This window comes from Zingiber officinale, chromosome 7A (genome assembly GCF_018446385.1).
Source record: "Zingiber officinale cultivar Zhangliang chromosome 7A, Zo_v1.1, whole genome shotgun sequence".
Classification (NCBI taxonomy): Eukaryota; Viridiplantae; Streptophyta; class Magnoliopsida; order Zingiberales; family Zingiberaceae; genus Zingiber; species Zingiber officinale.
In genome coordinates, this window is record NC_055998.1 from 7,574,663 (window position 1) to 7,601,727 (window position 27,065).

General features: G+C 35.5%; 3 protein-coding genes across 4 annotated transcripts; 2 read left to right on the forward strand and 1 right to left on the reverse strand.

Moving 5' to 3' along the window:
• Positions 1-2,474: 2,474 nt before the first annotated feature.
• On the forward strand, positions 2,475-16,185 carry LOC122000876 (crossover junction endonuclease MUS81-like). Of its 2 annotated transcripts, none has more exons than XM_042555364.1 (16): positions 2,475-2,680; positions 4,228-4,670; positions 4,751-4,845; positions 4,944-5,022; positions 5,110-5,196; positions 5,288-5,407; positions 7,750-7,975; positions 8,337-8,430; positions 8,538-8,635; positions 8,775-8,917; positions 11,149-11,206; positions 12,577-12,735; positions 13,867-13,946; positions 14,931-15,168; positions 15,267-15,353; positions 15,501-16,185. In XM_042555364.1, the coding sequence occupies exons 2-16, from the start codon at positions 4,480-4,482 to the stop codon at positions 15,600-15,602; spliced, it is 1,857 nt and encodes a 618-aa protein (XP_042411298.1). In that variant the 5' UTR covers positions 2,475-2,680; positions 4,228-4,479; the 3' UTR covers positions 15,603-16,185. The 2 variants fall into 2 exon arrangements, with proteins under 2 accessions (XP_042411298.1, XP_042411299.1); XM_042555365.1 differs by having other exon boundaries at positions 7,750-7,951.
• Positions 16,186-16,911: 726 nt separating this feature from the next.
• On the reverse strand, positions 16,912-20,139 carry LOC122000877 (elongation factor 1-beta-like). The gene is made up of 6 exons (XM_042555366.1): positions 19,977-20,139; positions 19,725-19,838; positions 18,782-18,863; positions 17,707-17,824; positions 17,494-17,607; positions 16,912-17,336 (listed from the first exon to the last, which is right to left on the reverse strand). The coding sequence occupies exons 1-6, from the start codon at positions 20,060-20,062 to the stop codon at positions 17,173-17,175; spliced, it is 678 nt and encodes a 225-aa protein (XP_042411300.1). The 5' UTR covers positions 20,063-20,139; the 3' UTR covers positions 16,912-17,172.
• A 265-nt stretch (positions 20,140-20,404) lies between these two features.
• Positions 20,405-23,206, forward strand: LOC122000878 (trafficking protein particle complex subunit 4-like). Its single transcript, XM_042555367.1, has 3 exons — positions 20,405-20,639; positions 20,752-20,920; positions 22,747-23,206. Exons 1-3 carry the CDS (start codon positions 20,580-20,582, stop codon positions 22,941-22,943), a joined length of 426 nt encoding a protein of 141 aa, XP_042411301.1. The 5' UTR covers positions 20,405-20,579; the 3' UTR covers positions 22,944-23,206.
• The last annotated feature ends 3,859 nt before the right edge of the window (positions 23,207-27,065 follow it).

Consider the following 27,065-nt stretch of genomic DNA (forward strand, 5'->3'; position numbering starts at 1 on the left):
ACTCATGATCTTGAGCTGGCAGCTGTGGTCTTTGCACTAAAACTCTGGCGACATTATTTGTATGGCATCCAGTGCAGAGTCCTCACAGACCATCAGAGTCTTAAGTACTTCTTCACTCAGAAGGACTTAAACATGAGACAGCGCAGGTGGCTAGAGTTGGTCAAAGACTATGACTGTGAAATCCTCTACCACCCAGGTAAAGCTAACAAAGTGACAGATGCACTAAGCAGAAAATCCAGTGCATCCCTGATGTCATTGTCATCATTAGCCCTGCCACTGCAGAAGGAATTGTCAAACTTTGGAGTCGAAATTATTTATGAGCAACTCTCTGCATTGACCTTAGAGTCAACCCTGCTTGAGGATATACAGAGAAAGCAAAGTGAAAATCCAGATATCCAAAAGATCAAGCAAGGGATACAAAAAGGAGAAAATTCAGAGTTTCGAGTATCAGACAGTAGAATTCTTTATCAGGGGAGCCGCCTTTGTGTCCCCAATGGTGAAGAGTTAAGAAGGAAAATTCTAGAAGAAGCTCATAGTACACCTTACTCTATGCATCCTGGTTCCACCAAGATGTACCAAGACGTGAAACAGAGGTTCTAGTGGTCTGGACTCAAAAGAGATGTAGCTAAGTATGTCAGTACCTGCCTGACATGTCAAAGGGTCAAAGCAGAACACCAGAGACCAGGAGGAGTGCTACAATCCCTTCCAATACCAGAGTGGAAGTGGGAAGACATATCCATGAACTTTATAACAGGTCTCCCAAGAACTACGAATGGATATGATGCAATATGGGTAATAGTGGACAGATTGACCAAGTCTGCTCATTTTCTAGCCATCAGAGTGTCCCACTCTATAGAGCAGTTGGCCCAGCTATATGTTAAGGAGGTGATCAGACTTCACGGAGTTCCTAAATCTATTGTTTCTGATAGAGAGGGGTACTTCACCTCTCACTCTTGGGAGTGTGTTCAGACTGCATTAGGTACCAAGCTCAAGTTCAGCACAGCCTTCCATCCTCAGACTAATGGACAAATAGAATGAGTAAATCAGATTATAAAAGATATGCTCAGAGCTTGTGCACTAGATTTCAAGGGAAGTTGGTGCAAGTATCTATGGTTAGCTGAGTTTGCCTATAACAATAGCTATCAGGCCACCATCAAGATGGCATCATATGAGGCGTTGTATGGTAGGAAGCGCAGATCACCTATTTGCTGGCAAGAAGCAGGTGAAAGAAGAGAAATGGAAGTATAACTGGCATTCAGACAGAGCTGATAGATGAGACTACTCAGGCTATTCAGAAGATCAGCCAGAGAATTAAGACTGCCCAGAGTAGACAGAAGAGTTATGCTGACACACGCCGTAGGCCACTTGAATTCCAAGTAGGGGATTCAGTCTTTCTCAAGATTGCTCCGATGAAGGGAGTGATGAGATTTGGCAAGAAGGGCAAATTAAGTCCTCGTTATGTAGGACCTTACCTGATCATAGAAAGGATTGGGAAAGTAGCTTACAAGCTGAACTTACCACAAGACATGTCAGCAATACATAATGTATTTCATGTCTCCATGCTAAAGAAGTGTTTCCACGACCCAAGCCAAGTGATTCAGTCTCAGTCAGTGCAGATCCAAGAGGATCTTAGTTATGAGAGCAGATCTACTCAGATAGTGGACAGAGCAGTCAAGAGACTAAGAAATAAAGAAGTACCACTAGTGAAGGTCATCTGGCAGAACCAGAAGCACGAGGAAGTCACTTGGGAGCGGGAGGATAGTATGAGACAGAAATATCCAGAGCTATTCTAAATTCGAGGACGAATTTTTTATAAGGTATGGGGGATTGTAATGACCCAATTTTCCCTATTTAAAGTTCTAAAAGTCCATAAAAATATTTGAAAATATTTTTAAAACATTCTAGAGATTTTTAGAGTATTTTTACGTAATTTTTGGAGGTTGTTTAGTATGTTTACAAAAAGAAAGAAGTTTTGATCAAAAATATTAAAATTGAAACTCAGTCATCTGGCAGAACCAGAAGCACGAGGAAGTCACTTAGGAGCGGGAGGATAATATAAGACAGAAATATCCAGAGCTATTCTAAATTCGAGGACGAATTTTTTATAAGGTATGTGGGATTGTAATGACCCAATTTTCCCTATTTTAAGTTCTAAAAGTTCATAAAAATATTTGGAAATATTTTTAAAATATTCTAGAGATTTTTAGAAATTTTTAGAGTATTTTTACGTAATTTTTGGAGGTTGTTTAATATGTTTACAAAAAGAAAGAAGTTTTGACTAAAAATATTAAAATTGAAACTCGAACTCAAGACCTTCGACCAAACCCGACCTAACCGGACACAGCCAACCAACTGATCTACGCGCATTTTGTTAAACAAATGCGAAGCGAGGTGTATATAAGTTGTAATTAATAACAGAAATGCCCTAGGTATTATAAGATGGGTTATTTCCTTCTCCCGAACCCTAACCTCTCGATCCCTCTCCTCCTCACAGCTCGGGCGGAAAATAGAGACGAGGGTAGGGCATCGTCTCCGGCGGCCGGCGAGGGTGTTCTCCGAGGAATTCTTCACGCTGTGGTGATCCTCTTGTCGAGGAGAGATTGTGGGCACGAGGAAGAACCGAAATCCAAGCTATCCGAACCCTAGAACCTCCTTCTCGGTTGTAAGTTAAAGAACAAGAGTAAGTACTACTCACCTGTGGTAGGAGTTGCTCCGAGCTTCGATTTGCTTTCCTTGCTTTCGGATTTTACTGTGCCGAGTAGGATTGTTTTCCTTTCTTTGCTCTGTTTGTCAAGCCGAATACTATACCTATTGGCGTGAGAATTCTGAGTTTTTGTGATTGATATGCTTCAATTGTAACAGTCCGAACAGCCTCTGATTCTAGCACCTAGTTCACGTTTTAAGCATGCTTCAATTGTAACAGCCGAACAGCCCCCTAATTCCAGCATTTAGTTCATGTTTTAAGCATGCCTGTAGCATTTCAGTGTTGTATCCTTGTACATCTACCTACTGCCCATAAATTCCAGCAAGTTGTTTTCCTTTTTGGGCCACGCAGATGGGCATAAACAGCCCTTGATCTTTAGCATTTCAAGTTAGGTAATCTTGGTTAATTAGTAGGCATGATCAGCAGGTTATCTAAGTGACAATATTAGTTTTAGTGCTATTCTTGAATACGAACAACCCTATTTCTTTCCGGCATTACAATTCTGAAGTCTTTGCCATTAGATGAGCATGAACAGTTTCTTTGTTTTGCTGTCCACAAGCATGAGCAGTACTAGTTCTTAATTCTGTTTCACTTGCAGTATTAGAATAACATGAGCAGTATTAGTTCTTAAATTCCGTTTCACTTGCAGAATTAGAATAGCATGAGCAGTATTAGTTCTTAAATCTGTTTCACTTGCAGTATTAGAATAGCATGAGCAGTATTGAATTATAATTTAGTTTCTAGTTTCTTGTTTTGATACAGATGTATATATGTGTTAGTTAGCTTTCAATAGCTCTTTAATCTAAAGCATATAGTTAGTTGTTTTGTTATTTTAATAAGATGAATAGCCATGTATTTTAGTGGAATGATTATGTGCCCTATTAAACCTTTTGAGGATTATGGGTAACCATAAGTAAGAAAAAGACCAAGGTCTAGTTAAAAAGAGTTAACAAGCAAATCATTTAAAGAGGCTAGTACCCGACTTCCAAGGTTGTCGTTAAACAAATCCAGGTGACCAATTTCAAGGTCTTGGCCCTGGTAAGACCAAGGTCTTTACCCTCCTAGGACTAGAGGCTCGTTACCTCAGTCTCTATTAGAGAGCGCGCATAAGATGGTACTAAGCCTGACCCAAAGAAAGAAAAAGAAGAAGAAAGTAAAAGTGAAATTAAAAGATTAATTTCAAGTATAAAGCTATAAGTAAATGAAACAAGTATCACCTATGTTTAGAATCAACAGAAGTTTAGTTCCCTTAATTCAATTAAGCATACAGCATGAGTTTCATTACTTTTCTTATCAGTCTAGTGAGCATGTTTAGTTTTATTTCCAGTATTCAGTTTTATTCTTGTATATCATGAGTATGCTGTTTATTTGAGTACTTTGCTATTAGATGAGTACATGTAGCTTTTCTTTTAGCATTTCAGTTTTTGGTATCGTTTGCATTCTTATGCACTTCGAGTTTTTGTGAGATAGTTTAGTACTTACTAAGCGTTTCGCTTATAGATTTATTTTTCCTCCTACTGCAGATAAAGGAAAAGCTAAAGTATGAAAGGAAGGCGACAAGGTGGTGGTGGTGAAGGTGTGTGATGACTGGACTATGGAGAGATCCAGAGTTTGCTAGCGAATTTTCAGGACCTACCTGTTTAAGCATAAACTCTAGTACCCGGACCGCTCCGACTCCTGTCCAAGCAATTCAAATAGCCGAACGAATTCGCCAGAAGAAAAAGCCCTTTCGCTTCTTCCGGATCGAGCTTCTCCAACTCTGTCCGTAATACGAGATGGAGGATCGGCATCTCGTCCGTTGCAGCGAGAATGAAGAGCTCACGCTTTACCTATGGAGGAAGCGGCAGGAGATGGCCGACTCTGGGGGCATCTCTGACAATCTCGACTCCACGCTTTCCGTCGCTTATCGCAACATCTGCAATGCGAAAACCCCGATCAGAACCCTTAAAGACCTGTCCTCAATAAAGTGAGGCTTATTAAATCCTTTCTTTAGTCGCAAAAATGTCCTCTTGCTATTGAAGGCAATTGTGTTTTCGCGGTTGCTAGGGGCGTGGGGAAGTGGATCCTGAGGCTGATGCAAGGGTTCTTCCAAGAGTCTGTCGCGGATGAGCCTTCCGCTAAGAATGATGCTCCTCGGAATGGTTATCCTTGGGATCCCAACATTTTTTCTCTTTGAAAAATATGTTTATTTATGCATCCCCATTAGTTAGTATCTTCTAATAAATGCGAGTTTTGATAGGGAAGAAAGCAAAAGAGCCGAAAAGATACATACCCCAGAAGAATTCGGCTGCATATGCCTTACTTATTACACTTTACAGGTGCATATCTGGATTTGGTGTCATTGGTTTGTGATTTTTTTTTTCTGTATTTATTTATAGTGCATCTTTTTTGTTTCTGGTTTTTAGAGCAATGCAGAATGGGGCAAGTTTTATGAAAAAACAAGAACTGATTGATGCCTCAGAAGCAAGTGGCCTTTCACGGACTTCAATTGCGTGAGTGGTTATTCATCTCTCTATTTTACTGTTTTACGGATCTGTATCTATTAACCTGAACTGATGATTCTGTTCCTGATCTTGATCACAGGACAGATAAGAGTAAGCAACCTGGATCTTTTGGGAGTTCGAGGGATTGGTATACTGGATGGAGCTGCATGAAAACATTGATATCAAGAGGCTTAGTGGTGAAGTCTAGCTGCCCAGCAAAGTAATGTTGCTTCCATCTAAAGATTCATGATTTGCTTGTAATAGTATAACACTAATTTAACAAACTCTCATACTAATTTAACAAACTTTTACCATTCTTAGGACGGATACTTTATTTTTTGTTTATTCTATAATTAAAACATGCAAAATTGGAGGATATTGTCACCTGGAGAAATGAAGTTGTTAAACGATATAACTTGCATCCAACTACAGACATTCAGAGTGTATGTTGATTGGTGGCCTATGAGATGGTGAAAAGCTGGGATATTATGGATATCTAAAAAGTACTTCATTGTTTGTGTATTATATTAATGAAATGCATCTATCTTCAGAAAACATCTATTCAGTATAAGTGACAAATTTCTCAAACTTTTGGAGCAAGAATGTAAATTGGGGATAGAAGCTAATTTCATCACCTTTGCCAGTTAGTTACAAGTGTGTAGCGAGACAATTATATTCAATGAAAGTGGCATATTCTCAAATTTGTGGAGCAAGAATGGGAATAGGGAGAGAAGCAAGTTCATTGCTGTGGATAGTCAGACACACACGAAAATGATATATATGCTTGCATTTTTGCCATCTATGTGAGTTGCATTGAAATACATTGAATTTGTGAAAAATAAGAACAGTGCAAAGTTGCTTGCATTGAAATAAGCTTTATATTTCTTGTATATATGTGTGAGTTTCTCCTTTTAGAAGGTTATTCTTTTTACAAATTATATTGATATTTTTTTTGTATAACTGAATATTAGTGGCCACAAATTTTAGAAAAGAACATTAGATTCTAATTTAAAAGGAATTATGAAGACTTATCACTTTCATGCTTTAGTTGGTCGCAAAAATGTGAAACCATCACTCGACGGCCTCTCCAGGATGGCCCCCCACTGCCTGGAAGGAGGGGTTGAGACTACTAGTGGGGCATTCTATACCGGCTGGGAATCGACCCCAGGCCTATTAGCAGTAACACCCTTGCATGAACCAACTGCGCCAGTCCGTGGGGGCACTTTATTTGACAACATAAATGATTGCCAAAATTCTTTTTAGTTTTACACTTGCATCTTCCACTATTGTAACTATAACTTCAAGCTTAGGTCTTTGGACAATCAAATCATGGATGACAGATACCTTTATAGTCTTAGTCTTCTATCAATGAACACCTCTTCTTTTTTTTTCTTTTTCTAAATTCATCCAAGATTGACTCTAATTTATTGGGTTATAATCTCTAAAAATTGTCCATGCGAAGTCATTTTCATTTTACGATATTATAAGGCCAACTATGAAGATTAGAGTTGTTGATCAGATTATAGGTGATTTAAAATTTTAAATATTAGACTAGTGTATCGAACCTATATCAAGTTTTTACTAGATGGGTAGGATTTCTCTAATGTTACATATTTTGTTGCATCCTACATTAAGGTATCCAATACCAGCTGTTCCTACCTTATTCCAAAAGGAAGCAGACTTTTTCACTATATAAGTTTCACCTAAAACAACCACTTGGATCAGCTTATTGAATATGATGTCCCATTTAGGGGGTTCTCCAAAAAGTAGCTAAAGCGGTTTGACTAGGCAACCTAGGTGATCTAGATGCTCAATTTAGGCAGGTTCAATTTAATCAAAAAATATGGTTCATTTGTTGGTTTGATTCTTCTTCATTTAACCTTAATCTCAACTTTCTCCTGTGTATTTCTTTGTGGTTTTCTCATATTTGATCTCCTTTCTCTTCAGATAGCCCCAATTACAATGTGTAACAGAGCATTGCATACCTGCTCAACAAGTTAGCAAATATGCAAGATAACAGACAATTAAGTATCAATACAAACTTTGTTAACAAGTTTTCTATAAACATTAAATGTAGGATATTTATACAAGTCAAAAAGTCATTTATCAGATAACTTCTTAAAAAAAGACAAAAATTACAAAATTTAATATTCTTTCTCAAGACTCCTGACCTCTTGTAGCAAGTCTCACTTGCAACATGGATGCCTTATCAAAAAGGAATTATTCACTTCACTTAGTAAAAGCTAAAATAACACACATTTTAGCGATGCATATATGGTTGAATTAAAATTTAAAATTTAAAAAATTGTAAACATTGACAGGAAGCAATTACATCATCTCATATACACTGACATAATACCATAAGGAAACCCAAATTCATTCATGAAACAAGATATTGCCAAAGGTTTAGGTTATTACCACAATAAGCTCTGAGGTATGAGTCTAAAATTGTCATACTTAGCTTTGATATCTGGTATCTGTCATTATTAATACCATAAGAAATTGGTCCTAATATTGTTTTCCATGTCATAATTTTTTTTTTATCCTCTTACTCTTGTTCAGATTCATGCTAACGCAAGAAGGGCAAGAAGCTGCAAAAGAATGCCTCATTAGATCGGGGAATCTTCAATCCATGTCAGAAAATAATATATGCCACAGTATTTCTGTTGCTCAAAGTTCACCTGTTGTTAAATTGACTCCACAACTATCAAGTACAAGCTATCAGCAAGAAGTGATTGGCATTTCAAATGAGGTTGCAGATAAGGTTTGGGCATCTTCTGAAGTACATGTATGAGTTTTGTCTCTAGTAGGGGATAGTTCTCTATTCAACTTAACTAGTTATAAGTGCTCATGTCTTCTCTATTCAACTTAACTAGTTTGAGTACTCATGTTGTGCTGGCCAAACTGGTTCAATATGAGAGGCAAGTTCAAAGCATGTAGATAGAGATGAGAAGAGAGAAGAGAGAAGGGAAGAGAAAATGAGGGATAAAAATAAGAGATATAGGTTTTCTTGATATATACTTTTAGGTGACGATGCCTGCTATATATTTTATTTGAGCTAATGTTGAATTATAATAATCAACTTGGTAGAATCTTGAAGTTCCTTTAATATTTTGACCAGTTTTTGGCTTTCATATATTAATCCCCAGGGCAAGCAAGCTGATCTCTCTGATTATAGCATGGATTATACAGTCCAGGGAAAGCAGTGCAGATCAACATTTATCAGCATGTCCAAAGTTCAGGGTATTCTTCTTGCTTGCCAAATTAATTTAATCTGTATAGTGTTAAATTTCATATTCCTTTTTTCCTTGCATTATACTTATACCTGAATTCTTTGGTTGGTTCTTCAGATATTATGACCACCATACCTGAAGCCAATACGGCGTCCCAGATTCCTGTTTGTTTTGATGTCACTCAATCTTTCAATTTACGAGTTTGCACTGCAGTTGTATGTTTAATCTCCTTGCTGTGCGAACCATATTTTTCAAGTTTTAGCATAGCAAAATTAAATTAGTCTCTTGTGATCAGAGATTTCAAAGAAGCATTAAAATTATTTTGACTAACTGTTAATTAATAATGATTCTTAGGATCCTTATTCGCACAAAGCATCTGCTAATGATGTTATCAAAGGAAATGACAATATTCTTGCCATGCCACCACATGACTTTGGGGAGAAATTTCGGGATATATATGATGTTATCTTGATATTAGATGATCGTGAAAACTTTGGGTTAGCAACTTTCCATTTTCATTCTATGCTTTGATTTTCTATGTTATCTGATCACAAGTCTTATTTCATTATTTGATGTCTCTGCCAATTAACATAGAACACCACTCATCCACAAAATAACAAAGAACAAACTCCTAGATTCTTTGTTATTTGGGTACAATTTACCACTCATCCACAAAATAACAAAAAACAAATTCTTAGATTCTTTGTTATTTGGGTACAATTTGTCAAAAACAACAATAAATATATTTTATTACTTGTAAAATTTTGTTAAAGAACATCAAGACAGAATTCAAACACCAGTCATTCTCTTCTAAGAAATAAAAACAAAATTTCATTTGCCTTTTTCTATTCTTTTTATTGTCTGTTATAGATGACTGACAAAAACAATGGTATATATATAATTAATTAATGCTAGTTAAAGTCTGCTAAAGGATAATGAATGTTTCCAGTTGATCTTTTTTCATAATGAATATTTTATAGCATTTTTCAAAATGACCATGGACTTTAAATTAAATAAAACAAACAGTATTGGTTAGTAATATTCCATATTCCATTTTGTTGAGAATTTGACATTTTCTTAGCCTTTCATTACAAAATATTTCCTTTTCATTAGCTTTCTTAGTTCATTTACCCTCATGAAGTATTTAAAGGATTATAAAGGACCCCTAGGGGCTAGGATAATAGATGATTCACCAGAATCTCACAAAAGCCCCAACTCAATCAAAAGTTAAATAGAGCGTTAGATGGAGTGTCAGGAATGTAATCTAAGTATGAAATGAATTTCAACCAAAAATAAATAACAGAACACTTGTAATGTTAAGATTAATTATTAAATTGCAACAAAAAGTGAATATAAAATACAACGATATATGGTATTGAATTGCAATGAAGAATCTTGTATTAAATTGTGAGGAAAAAATTTGTATTGAATAGCAACAAGAAAGTATTGAACTGCAATGAGAAATCTAATTAAGAGCAATGAGAAAAACAAAGACGGAAGAGGTTTATGCTAACATGACCTTTTAACGTGGTTTAGACTTTAGAGACCCCTTCTACTCCATGGCCCATGATGCTCTTGTGCGACATTTTTTCAATGGAAAATCTATCAACAATCAATCGACCAAGAATGCTCTTTACAATCTTGTGAATACAAGCTCAAAAGTCTCGGATTCAATTTAGGACAATAATAATGTCTATATCAAAACTTTGATGATCTTTTTCTCTTTCACTAATGTGGAATATGTGTAGGAAAGAGAAAAGGAACTCAATCTCACCCTAGAAAGGATATAAATAAAGCACCTAGGAAGAGAAAGAGAAACAAGCAAAGTTCGATGTACATATAGAAACTATACACAAAGTGCTCAAGACAAACCCTCAAGGAGCTATTTATAGTTAGTTTCCATCAATTATAATTTGTGTCTATATCTCATTCATGACCCTTTTATGATCTGGAATTCGAATTCATCCTAATTTGTGACCTTTGGTGGACCAAGTTGACCAAGTAGCACTGTATCGTTTGATTGACAAAAGCACCTTCAGATCAATTAATTATCATATAATAATCGTTATATGTTGGCTTGGTCAACCAATGTCCTTGGTCAACCAAACCAAGCTGATTGGTTGACCAATGGTGAATAATGACCATTGAAACTCATTTTTCGAGCTTTACTAGGTTACTCATTTTAACCTATGCACATATTTATTTACTACAATACATTCAAGTATTTTGGGCATTCTTTCACAGTCAAAACATTTCCTAGCTGATGCATTCAATTAGTCTATCCGTTCAATTAAATCAACCAACACACTCAACCAACTTGTCAAATAGAAACCACTCACTTAAATATGTTTGTCAAAAATATAAATATGTTTGTCAATTTACCTGATTATGTATTTTTGTACTCGTTTGTGTCATCTCTGTCCATCTGGCAATTTGGTATTCAATTAACCGTGTTATTATAAATAACACAAATCCTACTTAAATCTTATATGTAAGTCATGTAGAACTTTGTTGTTATGTGACTGAGTTGTTAATACGAAGCTATGACTCAATAACCTGCTACTCAATTCACATTAATCCATGGCTCATTCTATGATCAACCAGGCAGGTTAATGTTTTTTTTTTTACTTTTTAACTCAAATAAATGGTCATGATAGTACTCACAAAACACTTTATGTGATAAGAGCAACTCACAAATTTCATTTTTTTCTTACTTAAACCTTTTTAGGTCCCGTTCAAGAAAAGTCATTGATAACATACAGATGCAATTCAATATCTTAGTAGAGGTGAGTTCCTTGAACTGTTTGAAGAGAACAGTAATTTTGACATTTTTTATTATCAATTAAGATTTGGTTTTGGTCCTTATTTCCACAATGTTTATCTTAGGATCTAAATTATGTCAAATTAGAAAATGCTTTAATATTTATCCTTGCTTCAATTAACATAGTTTTCTGTTTCAAGCATGCACTCATCGTGTTTTTTTTTTTCAAATGCACTTGTGCCTTTTAGTTGTTACTCATCAAGTTTCCTACTGCATTCTACAAATCACTGAAGTCACATGATATTATAGATTGTTTTGATAAAACAACCATAAAGATCATCTAAGATGTTAGCATTATTAAGGCCATACTGATATTCCATTTTATCAGCTGATAATATATGAGAAAGAAAATTCAGATGTTCGAATGGAAGAACAATCTTCCTTAACTTATTTGTCTTGAGAACATTGATAAAATCTTGGCTACTGTCTGGATGGTGAGTAATTTGCTTTTTTCTATTATAATCTGACATGAACACAGGATTTTCCATACGTGAGTGGGGCTCCTTGAAGAATAGGGAACCCACCCCGATCAATGTGAGGCCAGATCCTTTGGTCCAGAATTTTCTGGACCAGTTCATTTATTGGTTGGATGGACTGGACCCCATCTATTTAACAGGTGGGATCCAGCCCACCCAACCAATGAATAAGCAGGGGACCAGGACTGGTCCAGGGATTCTGGACCAGAGGATCCCTGCCCGATCAATGTAAGTATGCAGATTGGGACAATTGCAAAGGGTGAAAAATACTGTTTTTATGATTGTAAACTTTCTTGCCTTCTGTAATTGGATAACAATTATCAATATGACTATTGGTGGCTTCAAACTGTAACCTCTGATAGCCCACTACTTGCCACAACTCCCTACACATATACGACAACCAGAGCTGAACTTTACACCAACATAAAAATGATTTCACAGACTTAACTCCACAGCTACCCAAATGCATAAGTGCAGCTTGTGGAAACAACTACACAAACACATAAGTGCAGATCACTAAAAGAGCCAATCCAATTTTTTGTCAGAACATCAGATAATTTCAAAGAAAATAACGTGATTTATTGAAAATCATGTGCAGTTGACATTATAGAATTGGTCCAAGCTTTTGTGGAATGCAGTGCTCATAAAGAGTCATTTCAATTTTTTGTGACAACATTGGGTAACTTCAAAGAAAATAGCATGATTTATTTGGAAAACTTATCATGATTAACCTCTGGAGACTAAAGGTGATCCTATTCTGGTTAAGATGTATAATATAGTAGTAGCAATTTCAAGTGTCATATTTTCCTTGTTCCACTTCGGTAGAGAACATCAATGGTCTTATCAATTTTCTTTGCAGGCTAGACGCTTACCTGTTGGAGATGCCATTTGGCTTGCTCGACGTAGAAGGTGCAACACTGAGTATGTGCTTGATTTTATAGTAGAAAGAAAAAGAGTTGACGATCTGTGCAAATCAATTAGGGATAACAGATATAGAGATCAGAAGTTGAGATTACAGGTGTTCCTCTTTCAAAATATTTTGTTACTCTGATTGTTCAGATTACTTAATATATTACATAAATTATTTTCTTTTGTCCAAAACATGCATATTATGCTAGACTACTTGTAAGTGCTAGGTTACTTTGCACAAAATATTTCATCTTATGGAAAATCGTAATGGTCATTATATTTGTAACCCCAGAAATGTAAAGAATGTAGATTTGACTACAATGGCTATAAATATTGGTTCTACACTGACAATTGTAGCCTGTCACACTATATACGTACAGAGATAAAAATGGCATAATGATTTATAAATAAATAATGGTTGACAGAAATTGGATGGATAGTCAAAATCTAATGTTCTTTCTACTATCATAAAGTTTGAGAAAGTATCATTGCTGATGAGAGGGTGCTGCATTTTGAAGGTATAGTTTATACTTTATAGTTTGAGATACTTAATTATTTCATTTTGAAGGATGGAGAAATTTGCAGTTGAAAGGAAGCTGTGTTTCTTGATTTAAAATGTCAATACTGGAAAGTTTTCTATTTTAAGGGATTCTACTTTACTGCTTTTTCCTGACCGAGATTCTGAAACCACTGATCCTCAATGAAATGATATGTCATCTACCCTATTGTCTGACTTTCAAGTAACTTGTGATATGGCCAGTAGTAGCTTGGTCACTATTAAGCGTCTCCCACTCTCATGTATCTATGAATATTTGCCACAGTCATTTATTGTATGTTAATTCCACGTTGGTTATTATCAGGTGTTATGTCAGAGTCTTATGTGTGAGCGCTCATGGGGTTTGCGTCCCTTAATTGGTGTTCTTATCAGTGATGAGATAATCTCTAGAAGTGATAAACTAATGCTCTAGAATTAAAGAAAGAGTAAAAATTAGACTGTCATTCTGTTTATTTTATTGGTTTGGTTTACCTTTAAAGATTTTTTTTATTGCATCATGTGTGCTTATCTTTTCGCTGTATAAACATATTTCTAGAGTTTGAACCTTAGAAGACTAAATAAAAATTGTCTGAAGATAATTACATGCCTAACTTCTTGCAAAGAAATTATTATCTTGCTGTAGTGTATCTCTATACTGTTACATTATCTCTTTTTTAAAAGACAATATTCACTTATTTTATGTAGAGATGTGGAGTCCAAAAACTGATATATTTGGTGGAGGGTGACCCAAATAGTTTGGAGGCTGCTGAAAGCATTAAAACTGCGTATGCATGCTGCTACTACCAGTTTATGATATTTGCCATTTACATTTTTTTTGTACACTACAATTGCTGTATCAGCTCAACTAATTGTGTCATTTATTAAATAAAGCTTAGATTGGAATGATTCATCTTTTTTATTTTTTTAATATCCTCTTGTGAGTACTAATTGTGATGTATAGTTTAGTTTGCGGAATAAAAATGCATGTGCAAATGCATTTTTATAGGGTGAGTAAGCGAAACCAACACTGGAATAAGGCATCACAAATTTCACTTAATCATTGATCCTTAGTTATGTGCAAAATACCCCCGAACTTCTATTTGACTTCATTATCGATAAGTTCCACCCTGTCTCCAAAAGTTATGATTAGCTTGCTTCCTTTTGCACTTGATATTGGGCTGCAACATGCCTGAATTCGAAGTGAAACAGCTGAAATATTGTTGATGCAATAAGCATTTGTTTTCTTGGTGGTGTCTCAGCAACACTGGTCAAGTGCAATGGGAGTAACTAAAATACTGCCGTCTAGATTTATAAAATTGACTTTAGTCAATTCCAACCTACTTTATCATACAATGATACAACAATTCCATATCAGCATGAATACTACTTTTTTGTTCTGCACATTCAATATTCAGTAGCGTAGTGGGTATTACGACATATTTTGACCACTCAAAGAACTTGCACTTTTAGTCTCAGTGCATATACTTGTGCAGTTGAGGGAACTTTTTTAAATAAAAAAACTCCACAATTGCATAGTTTTTGCACAAACTGTATCCAAAGGTTTGACTGCGAGACTAATTGCCTTACTAGGTGGTGTCTCAATGACACTGGTCTGGTGGTGTTTTTAACAACCACACTGGTCTGGTGGTGTTTTTAACAACCATGTATGTATCATTACACACCATGGTATTTTTCTATGATCCTCTGTATTTACTGCCTTTCCAATTTATGTAAAAAATTGTACAACTGATAAAAGTATCTACATCCAGATGTTTCACAACAGAAATATTGGAAGGATTTGATGTACAAAGGACGAGTGGTTTTTCCGATACTGTGAGAAGATATGGCTATCTCACCAAATCAATAATTGAATACTACGATGAGCAGTTCTGCATTGGCAAAGTTCGGCACTCTGGAGTTTGCTCCTCATACAAGGAATTTATCAGTAAATGTCAAGATCTTGAGAAGATGACTGTTAGTGATGTTTTTGCTCTTCAACTCATGCAGGTGATTGATTATATTCATTTTTTTTTGAAAAAAAATAAATTATATCCATACTGGTCACTGGATGCCACTTTCATTTCAAGTTGCTTTTTGTATGCCAGGTTCCACAAGTAACAGAAGAGATAGCTCTGGCTGTTGTAGGTTTATATTCAACTGTTCTTTCCCTGGCTCAGGCATACTCTGAACTGGTAAGGACTGATTAAATCTGAGCATTTTTTTTTCTTTAGTTTTATATCCAATTGTTCAAGAGAGATTTGTTTGTTTAGTCAGTTAATATCGTCGTTTTCTTAAAGATGAAAGTGCTGCAATGCTTTATCTTGTCTGATATTGTTTAGGAGGGAGACCTTCATGCTCAAGAGGAGATGCTGAAGAACAAAAGTAGAGTTGTGAGCACACTAGCCAGCAGGAACATCTTCAAGCTTGTTTGGGGTGGCTAACACAACTGTTCTCCGAATACTCAAGAACCAACGAGGAAGACATGTTGATATGCAGTGGCTTGCCGAGGCCTGTTGGCATCCATTCCACTTGCTGGTGAGTTCTGGTGCCCCTACCATCAAGTATGAATTGCTATTGTCACTGGCATGTTCCAGTGTCCTAGGTAACCACCCCTTGTCCAACAAGCTCTAAGGTCATTTCATGGAGCATTTCTGCCTTAGGAGCATCCTTGCAAGGGAAAGACAAACTCCAGAGTGCAATGACAGTGTTGGATGCAAGATTTTTTCAATTGTACGAAGTATAGTATCTCCTATATATGTATCTATCGTTCGAGTTTCATCACGGGCTTTTCTTAGTGCTGAACATTGTATTCTAGAGCAAGGGTTGCAGGAGAACTTTGGTCGAGTAAAGCATGATGGTTTTTTTTAATGACAAAGCCATGGTACTACAGCTACCGTTTTAAGTGCTTGTAGAAAATTGGGCCATGTGTAGTTATTTTCAGGCTTTATAAATTGTTGTCGCTCTAACAGTTCACTAAGAACTGCTTTAGTTTTGGACTAGTCAATATTTCAATCAGAGAATGTATCAGATAGCCATCATGAAAATCACTGTTTAATTCCCTTATTGTTATTTAATGGAACAAACTTAAATACTATGTCACTCGAAAATATCGAACAAGTCTTATATATCCCCAATGGTCGACTATATCAATTATCAAACCAGAACAAAATATTGAAGAGCAGGAACTTGAATCCCGTAGATAATTTTTTTGGAAGAATAATTGTGTAGATATTTGCTAAAGTAGAAGATTTGTGGATAAATTATCCTACACTTTTTCACCAATCGATTAATATATTCAATTTTAATTAAATGATATTAAATTTAGAATAAATAGATTTCACCGAAAAAGTAATTATACCTCGTTTTTAACTTTTTATATTTTGATAATTAAATAAATAGATGTACATAATTTCTAAACATATACATAAATATTAAGAATATCATTCATGAATTAAACTGACATAATGAATAATAGCTAATAAATGTTATACAATGATTTAAAAATTTGTGACAATCATACACGGCATAAAAATAAATTTCAATGCTACGTAAATGTCCGTGTTGCATGGTTTAGAAACAGCAGTGGATAAAATATATATATATATATATAAATATATATACACACACGTCACTACGATCACCTTATCCAATTCGATCTACTTGAAAAAAAATAATGGAAAAGAATATAAATAAATCCGACAATTTACATTTCGATGAAAAACTACTAGGCTGAGCAGCAGATTAAAGATGTGGAACAGAAGAATTACAGATCCAGCATATTACTAAAAAAAAATTCTATAAATTCATGTAACTTAAACGAGCCTACATTAAATACCTCAAACATAATGGAAAGCAGGACTCAAATCCCATCCTCTTCGGTCGCTTAGATGAGAGGGAAACTAAATTAAATGTTGTTGAAGGCGGGTAAAATCTTATAAATGACGATACATTAAATACCTCAAATATAAAACATGAAGTTCTAGATTCGAGTTCTACGCGAGCAAACTGCTATTAAATCTTGTTGAAGGCAACGATATCACAACTTTGGATGTACTCATTGCGTGGCTCTTCAGTGAGATAATCTTCAATGAGATTGTCAACGGAAACAAGATCATCTACAATAGTCATCATGATCTGCAGCTTCTTAATACCATAACCCACAGCAACAAGCTTAGCTGCAAGAAAGAGAAATGAACAAGGATTAATACCAAGGAAAAAGATAGTTTTAGATGAGGATTTTAACCACCAAAAAAATAACATCCAAACATACAACAATGATAAGGGTAAGCCACCTAAATAAAATAAAATAAAATAGACAACAATGATGCTTACATGCTCCCCATAAGAGGCCTGGCATCTCTACGCTTCGAACAGCTTCCTCCAACTTCTTCATGTCAGTCTCATCATCCCACGGTTTGACATCCAAAAGAACAGATGACTTTCCACCTGAAAAAGGAAGCAACGTATCTTGTGATTTCAGTGAACATTCAATAAGAAACATAAAATTAATTGGAACAGAATAAGAAATGTAAAGAAAAGGCTTACTTTCTTTCTTCTTGGAAGAGGCTTTAACAGCCGCCTCACGCTCCTCTGCTGCCTTCTTGTCTTCCTCTGTCTCATCACCAAAGAGATCTAGATCATCATCATCAGCATCTGCAGCCTCCTGAAATGTGGAAAATACATTAATACTAGAACACAATCATATTCATGAAGGTGAGACAAGACAAGGACTTGAACATGAACCCATCAAGATTTTCACATATAAATTCTCAATGGGGAGACACATCATGCTTATTAGTTATGGGAAAAAAAAGTTCACTTCCAAAGAACAAGAGACAATGCTCCTACAAAATTCTCTCACTGTAACTTTTACTAATGTACAGGGATAGTCAGTTCTGAAGGCCACCGATGGAGAAAATTGATCAAACAAAAATACTATTTACTTGTACTAGATGGACATTGAAGAGGATTTGTGGAAAAGAAATGAAACAATAGACAAAATAGAGGTAGCAAAAGGTCTAACAAGTCATAATATCATAACAAACATATAAGATAAAAGAATTTATTAATTTCTTTGAGATTTTCTCCAAATAATGTTGCACCTTACATTTTATAGATCGGGAAAAGAGCATTTTCAAAACTCACAGTAAAAGTTGAACAGGGAACCATTTCCTAAGTTAGCATGGCACGAATAGATAAAGAAGAAAAAAAATGAAAGAGTATGTAACAATTGTGTCGTTAGATGATCACTAAAATCCATACATGACAAAGAGCTACTGCCATAAAAATGCCTTTGTATCATTTCCAATGCACTTGTATCACAAAATTACTTTTAAAGAGGACAAACCACTGGTGAAGATATGCTGGCACTACAAAGACTGACATCAATGAACAGTTAATTTGATGTGTATACCATAGTAAACAAACCAGGAAAGCATGGTATCTAAATTTAGCTTGGACCAGGTCCTTTTGATCAGATTGAAAAAAGGGCCAACAGCAAGCTGGGTTGTTTTGTTAAATTAATTGGTAGTATTACCGCAGGTAAATGGTTGGAATAGTTAAATTTAATAATGATCTATGTTGATTGCCAAGTTCTAAGACAGGATTAGAAATAGCATACCTTTGAGACTTCCGCAGAAGGTACAGCAGCTGAGACTGCAGCCTGACTTCCAATTTTAACTCCATAAGCTTCACCAGGAAATCTGGAAAGAATTGGTCATTAGCACACTGCTAACAAGTGGTTAAGATGAAAATAAGACAAGAAATCAAGATCAGTTAGAGACTATGGCTGCCACCTTCATCAAATTCATCTATTAGAAGGGTCCTATACAGCCATGATGACGGTTATAAAATTGTCTGATTTAGATCTTAATGTGCTTGTCTACACTATCGACAACAACTCAATTACAACAGCTACTCATGCAAAAAAATTCCTCAAATCTATAGCAGTCTCTTTATGGAACTCAATTCTCCAATCAAACTCATAAACAAGCTTCATCATTTTCAATCGTATTCTAAATGACAACGTGTAAGTTAAATATATAAATCATTCTGAAGTAATTATAAAAAAATAAACACAATTGTGCAAGCATAAGGAAATTCAGGAGATCAATATAGTAAATACAGCTTAACTATTTTATAGCATCCTGAAATGATCAATGAGACAAGTTACTGGCTGAGGCCTAAAGGACACATGCTGTAGATCTAATCTCCTAAAACACAACTCCAGAATTGTTTAACAAAGAACGGTATAAGGGTGCAGCGACTAGCGTAGACCAAGAGACTTTAAAAATGAAAAAGGGTTAATTAAAACTCATATGAACTAAAAAAGTACGTTACCTCATAGAAAATTTAAACAAATTGAACTATAATAAGCAAATATTGGAGAACGCAAGTCTAAAGAACACATGCAGACAAAATTTGACAAACCAAAACTCGCAAATTGAATATATATATTCGGACCTCCAAATTAATAGCAGAACGAAAACGAAAAGGAGGAAAATGTAGAAGATCAAGTCAGCAATTCACAAAATTAAGTTCACAATCGCTCCGTTCCAACAAACCTCGGCGCAAGAACTCCAGAAACGCTCGCATACCAGCGGCTGACGTTGGGAAACCCCTCTCCAGGCTTTGCGACGGCAGAAAACACTTTAACGTCATCCTTGCTAATTTGATCACTGAATTAAAATCAACAAAGAAAAAATAAATTCTTTTTCGTTTCTTTATCTACTAACAGAGCGCGTTTATTATTATAAGTACCAAAGGGAAAGAAAAAAAAAAGTATTATAAAACTGAAAAAGTGATCGGGAATTGACCCGGAGACATAGTTTTTCCCTGAGAGGAATTCCTCGAGGGTTTTGAGACCAGTTTCTGTGTGAAGATCTGTAAAGGAGATCGCCATCGCAACAGCACTGGAGCAGCCGCACAAACCCTAACAACGAAAGAGAGGGAGGAAGAGGAGAGGAACGATACTTATAGCAGACTTCCTAGAAGATTTACACATTCACAAATATTAAGTCAAATCAGGTACCTGGCTTTTGATTGGAAGTTCCTGCGGGACCTATTGGGTCGTACCCGACCATATTATAGCACAAGACAGAGTGTCTCAGACACCACATTTTTTTTAATCTAATAAAAAATATTACATTTTATCTTCTATAAGTTATAAAAGTTAAATTAAAAAATATATCTCCAGTTGAAAATAAATAAATTTTGATTATTGGGCATGATCTGTGTAAAACCAAATCGAAGGGGACTGGTCCAGTAAACTGGAGTCCTGATTAGGTCGTTCCGATCAGATGCAAACCCGTTTACAGACCCTTGCCGTTCTCGTGTCCGGGACGATCTCTCCACTGCCGATTCATCACCACCGACGCCGGCCATCTTCTTCGCCTCGTTAGTATTCCGGTACTATTTCCATGGCGGCGATCTATAGCCTCTTCATAATCAACAAATCCGGCGGTCTCATCTTCTATAAGGTCGGTGGGTGGGAGCCCTAGATCCATCAGGATCCGCCCTTCTTTTTGATTTAACTCGTATGTTCATTCTTGTTGATTATTGAACTCGCTGTTTGTCCGTTTCTTCCGATAGGATTACGGATCGGCGGGGCGGATGGACACGAACGATAGCTTGCGGCTGGCGAGCTTGTGGCACTCGATGCACGCCATCTCGCAGCAACTGTCGCCCACCACCGGTTGCTCCGGCATTGAGCTTCTGCAAGCCGATACCTTCGATCTACACTGCTTTCAGTCCCTCACTGGTACTAACGCTCGTCAGAGCCGTCAAATTTACCTTCTAAATATTCCTAATTGCAGTTTATTGCCCCTTTCTTGTTGCATTTTTTAGTTCGTTCTGTGAACCATTTGCTACTGCTTATGTAATATGTGATATCTTTTTGGAATAACTATATGTGTGCTAGAAATTAGAATTGGTGTAGATACCTTTTCTATTGGATCTATATGTTTGTTTATACGGAAATGTTATTTATCTTTTTCAAAACACTGAAGGGCAAAGCCTCCTAATATTAGGGTTCTGTAAGATAATTTTACACCAGGATAATGAGCCTCCTAATATTAGGGTTCTGTAAGATAATTTTACACCAGGATAATGTTGGTTACCGAGTAAAACTGCAGGAAAAAAAACAAGATCAGAAAACGTGCTCAACAAAATTCCTGAACTTGTTCGTTTGAGATAATGATGATGGCATCTTGAGTCATTTTATCATCTTGTGTCGAGGAAATATCAAAGAGAAACATCTAGTTAGTTTTATCTCTGAACAGATTGATGAATATCTTAGGTACCTTGAATTGACAGATGATTGTCTTAGATACACTTCATAAATGATTCAATTTCTTATCTAATAGTGATCACCACAGAAACAAAAAATTTGTGTTTCTTTGACATTTGTCTTTAGAAACTACATCAACATTTTATAATGCCCTAACTAAATGATTGTTACATGGATATATTCTTTTCCTTTTGTTGATCTATGGACAAAATAGTGGATCAAACTTAGTGCTTGTAAATCTTTCTGTGTAGATCACAGCAAGATTTTCTTAGGTCTTGCCCTGCCTTTTCTCATACAACAAATCATAATTATTTCACTTTCTCTATTCAGTATATCTGTGTGTAGATATTTCCTAACTACTTGAAATAATTTTCCTGTACTCTTTGCTTACTCAAAAATACTACTTTTAAGGAGTAACTAGGTGCAACTTCAGGAGACCTTAAAAAGAGAACAAATATATCAAGAGGATACTAACTTGTTCATGAATTTATTCTATAGTTGGATGATGGAATTGGTTAAGTTCAAGTGGTGAGGATAGATCAAGATCTAAGAATATGTAATGTAATTAAACTTAATAAAAAGATTTGGATCTAAGCAATTATATTTTCTACAGAGTTCAATGGTAGATAAAATCCATGTAGCCAAACTATATAGTTGGGCTCATGCATTATTGCAGTAGTTGTCCTGCTCAATTAGAGTTACAACTAAATAGTCATTAATTTGAGCATTACAAATACTGTTATTGGTAAGAATAGATCTAACTCTTAATGTCTTTGTATTTCCCGTGATAAGTTTTCCAAATTCACATAGTCGTGAAATTGACTCAAGTTTATCTGAGTCAAGATTGATTTCTTCCTGACTGACATTGATACCATATTACGTTAGTTATACAGTACAGGAAAAATGGTTAAAAATATGAACACCAATAAAAGAGTACATGCAAGATGCAGATTTATATAAAAGATCTTGTGCAAGTTCTTTGATTTGATTTTTTTCATTCCATCGTTCTTTTTTTTAATTATTGTGGCATCTGCGCCCAAGGGTACTTTTTAATAAAATGTAGTCAGGTCAGCAAGTTGTCGTGGACCTCAATTAAAAGGGTAGTCAGTTCATTAAGCTTGTTTTTTCGGAGCAAGCTGCAAATGCTGGCGCCTTCTGAGTATCATTGATTTCTTGTTAATATGCAAAATCATGGACTGACATATTTACAAGACACAAGGTTTCCTGTGATATAGCGTTCCTTCATTTGTTTGAGAATGTATTTGTCTAATCGATTTACCGAAAAAAATGAATCACAGGAACAAAGTTCTTCGTTGTTTGTGAGCCTGGCACGCTGCACATGGAAGCTTTGTTGAAAGTGATCTATGAGTTGTACACAGATTATGTTCTGAAGAACCCTTTCTATGAGATGGAGATGCCGATCCGGTGTGAGCTTTTTGACCTCAACCTTTCTCAAGCGATCCAAAAAGACCGTGTTGCATTGTTAGGCAGATAAATGACTGGGATGTTTGCAATTTTCTTTTGTGGATTTTAATGGCAAGAGGTTTATTTGCGTGTGATAAGTTTCTCTTTACTTGCGTGTAATAAGATTTTAATTGCGATGTTGAAAACGTACCTTGATCTGGCTTCAATGGGCAGCCGCTGCAGCACACCTTCTCTTTGTCAGACATTCGATCGATTCTCAACTTGATAATTTTTTTTAATGGATGATTAATGTAAGAACGATAAATTGATAAATTAATGGATTATCTGTTGTAAGTGTTTTTTTTTGTCAGCATCCTCGATTTGAACCTGGTTACGGTGTATTTATAGGAATTGTTTTAAAAAATGAGGGGTGCAATCAAAGGATGATGAATTTTTGGGTTAGCTATCGTATGCGCTTTCTAATTTATCTTGGTGGTCGATAGAAAATTTTTATGAGGTTGATATTTTGAAGGTCAATAAAAAATTTTATGGGTCCAGATGGATTATCATCCTTGTAAGAACTTTTCGATTTATATGGGATTGGATCTACTTTTCGATTTATATGGGATTGGATCGTTTCAAGATTAGTTGGAGTGAAGTTATGTTGGATACTCAATTTTAATTAAAAATAAATAAGCAAGTAGGCACATTTAATCTATTTATGTAATTTTTTGTTTTTAGTTACTCTCTCCTAGGAGCAAGAGGGATGATATTACTCGTCCCTTTGGAGTGGTGCGGTGGTCATATTACTCGTCTTCTCGGGTTAGTGTGATGGTTAAGATATGAGATATTGCTATATGAGATCTTAGGATTAAAATTTGACATGTTTAAGTATGCCTCCTTTCATGTCTTGTCATATGTACTAATGACTAGTAGTCATTCGTGATTTATCTTCTTTATATTGGCCTAGGAATAAATTGACAGGGGCACTTGAGGTAAGCGAATCACTTTTTACCACAAGAGGAATGATATTACTCACTTTAAACAATTTAGTATGATCAATTTTATGATAAAATATAGATAAATATATCATGGGAGCCAAATTGCTTTCCCTCTGACACCCCCCCCCTCCCCTCCCATTGAAACGATGTTTCTATTTTTTTTCTTTTTTTTTATTTAATTTAATTTTTATTTAGTATTATTTTTTAATTAATTTTGTTTATTATTTTTTCATTAATATTTATATATTTTTAAATTTTATTTAATTTTTATTTAGCTTTATTTTTTAATTAATTTTGTTTATTATTTTTAAAATTTTAATTAATTTTGTTTATTATTTTTTTATCAAATTTTTTTATTTTTTTATTTTATATAATTTTTAACATGTGTTAGAATTACTCTCTTTCTTTAAATTATCTTCCTAATTCGATATTTAAATTATCTCATCTAACTCTTTGATATATGTCAGAACCTTCTCTCCCTTTAATTCATCCCTCCCTCTAATACTTTTTTATTTTATATAATTTTTAACATATGTCAGAATCTCTCTCTTCCTTTAAATTATCTTCCTAATTCGACACTTAAATTACCCCCATCCAACTCTTGGCATATGTCAGGTCATTCTCTCCCTTTAAATCATCCATCCCTCCAACACTTGACACATAACACATGTCAGAATCTCTCACCCTATTTAAATTACCCATCCTTCAATCATTGACACCTATCAAAACACCTCTCCTTTTAAATTACCCCTATTCAACGCTTGACATATGTCAAAACCTCCCCTCCCTTTAAATTAACCCCTTTTAACCCTTGATATATGTCAAAATCTCTCATCCCTTTAAATTACCCCCCTTCCAACCCTTGACACATGTCAAAATCTCTTATCACTTTAAATTACCCCTCTTCCAACCCTTGACACATGTCAAAATTGTAGGAGCAGCGGAGGCCGGCAAGAGAGGGGTGAATTGCTACAAACAAAAATAAATATACCCTCCTCAACGTTTTTAACAAAATAACTAGCAACTATAATAAAATTAAAAGCAGAAAGGAATCAGAAAATACCAGGAATTGACTTGGTTACAACCGAGACGGTTGTTAATCCAAGGCGATGAAAAGCGCAATCAAGATCTCCTTCTCTGAAGGCGGAGAAGTCTTTTACACACTTAAAGAGCTCACAAGTTGCTAGGAAATCGAATACAGAATTCAATTATAATTTCCTAGGTCCAGGGGCCTTTATATAGCTCCTGGAAGTTATATCCCGAGGGTCCAAGGCGCCTCCAACAAGGTTTAAGGCGCCTCTAACCAAAGTCAACGGATAAGGTTCTATCCGTAGCTCAACGGCTGTTTTGACTGGGTTGAAGGCGCCTCTAACCTGGCTGAAGGCGCGTTCAAGCTGGCAGCTCATCCTCTTGGCTTCATTTCCAGCTTGCTTTGACTTCCAACGCTCCGATCTTTTGGGTGATTGTGGCCAACCGGAATAGGGCTCACCCGAACCCAATTCCTGGCCTTCTCCTCGAGCAGCCTTCCATCTCGGCTTAACGTCCCTCGAACGCCGCACACGCTCTTCATGCCCACCGGAGTACTCTTCCATAGCTCTCTCGTACTTCGGACGCACCGAGCTCGTCGGCTCCCTTCCCGTGTCGTCCTTCTCGCTAGCTGCGTCTTCCGCTCGACTTCCTGTGCTCCTAAGCTCTTGCACACTCAGACACAGGGATCAAACTGTTGGAGTGTATACTGAAAGCCTAAGCTTTTGTAAACATTTATGTTGAATAAAGAATCACATTTGGTCAATTTATCTACATTTGTTTGTAGTTGTTCAATTAATTTATATTATAGATAACATAGTATGTGGTGTCACATGCAGAAGATGATGTTATCAGTACCTTATAAATTATAAACAGTAGCTCACGACCAAAATGGAAAGGAACAAACCATTAGAAGGTCGTAGTGTAATTAGGTATTAGTTTATCTTGACTATATAATTACACTAGTACACTCAGAGTGTATTGAGTAGGACCATTTGAGGTCGTTTCTTTTATACTGACTTTGTAAAGGAACAAAGACCTCAGTTATTATGGAAGTGTGTGCTCTTAATCCTAATATAATAACAAGCACATATATTTGATATTTATTTCTTTAATTTATCAATGGGTGAGATTTAGTTCGATGAATCAATAAGCCCGATAAGTTGGGAAATAATATCACTTACAGTGTGTATTGTTGATTATAGAAGGAAACTGTGTCCTATAGATACTAGGTTGATAATGTCCCCAAGAGGAGCTCATAAGGATTGTCATGATAAACCCTGCAGGTGGACTTAGTCCGACATGATGATAAGGTTGAGTGGTACTACTCTTGGACTAAGATATTAATTAAATGAGTTGTCAGTAACTCACTTAATTAGTGGACATTCGATATCTTAAACACAGGGAGACTAACACACTCATAATAAGAAGGAGCCCAAAAAATGTAAATTGAGATTGGTGCGGTAGTTCAATAATAGTTCTCTAGTGGAATGAATTATTATTGATAAAATTAAGTTGTGTTCGGGGCGAACACGGGATGCTTAATTTTATCGGGAGACCAAAACCAATTCCTCCTCTCGGTCCCTATCGTAGCCTCTTATTTATAGAGTACTATACCCACCTTCTATACCCACCTAAAAGGGGCCGGCCAAGCTAGCTTGGGAATCAAGCTAGGGTCGGCCTAAGCTTGGTTTATGGGTGGCCGGCCCTAGCTTGAACCCAAGCTAGAGGGGGTCGGCCATAATGAAATTAAAAAGAATTTAAATTTAAATTTTTTATTATGTGGAAGATATAATTTATTAAAGATAATTAAAATTAAAATATCTCTCTTAAAAGGATCTACAAAAGATTAAAAAAAGAGATTAGATCTCTTTCCTTATTTGTAGATTGGAAAGATATTTTATTTTCTTTTTGAAAATTATTCACATGTTAAAAATTAAAATTATAGAAATTTCTTTTTATCAACCATGAAGGGATTTTTGAAGAGAAATTTTATTTTTAAAATTTCCGTAAACAAATTAGGAAGTTTTAATTTGTTGATTGAAACTTGTCTAATTTGTCTCTCTATGATGTGGCCGACCATTATAAGTTTAATTGGGAAATTTTATTTTATTTTTTTCTCAATTAATTCATGTCAAGGAAAATTAAGGAAACTTTATTGTAATTAAATTTCCTAATTTGCCAAA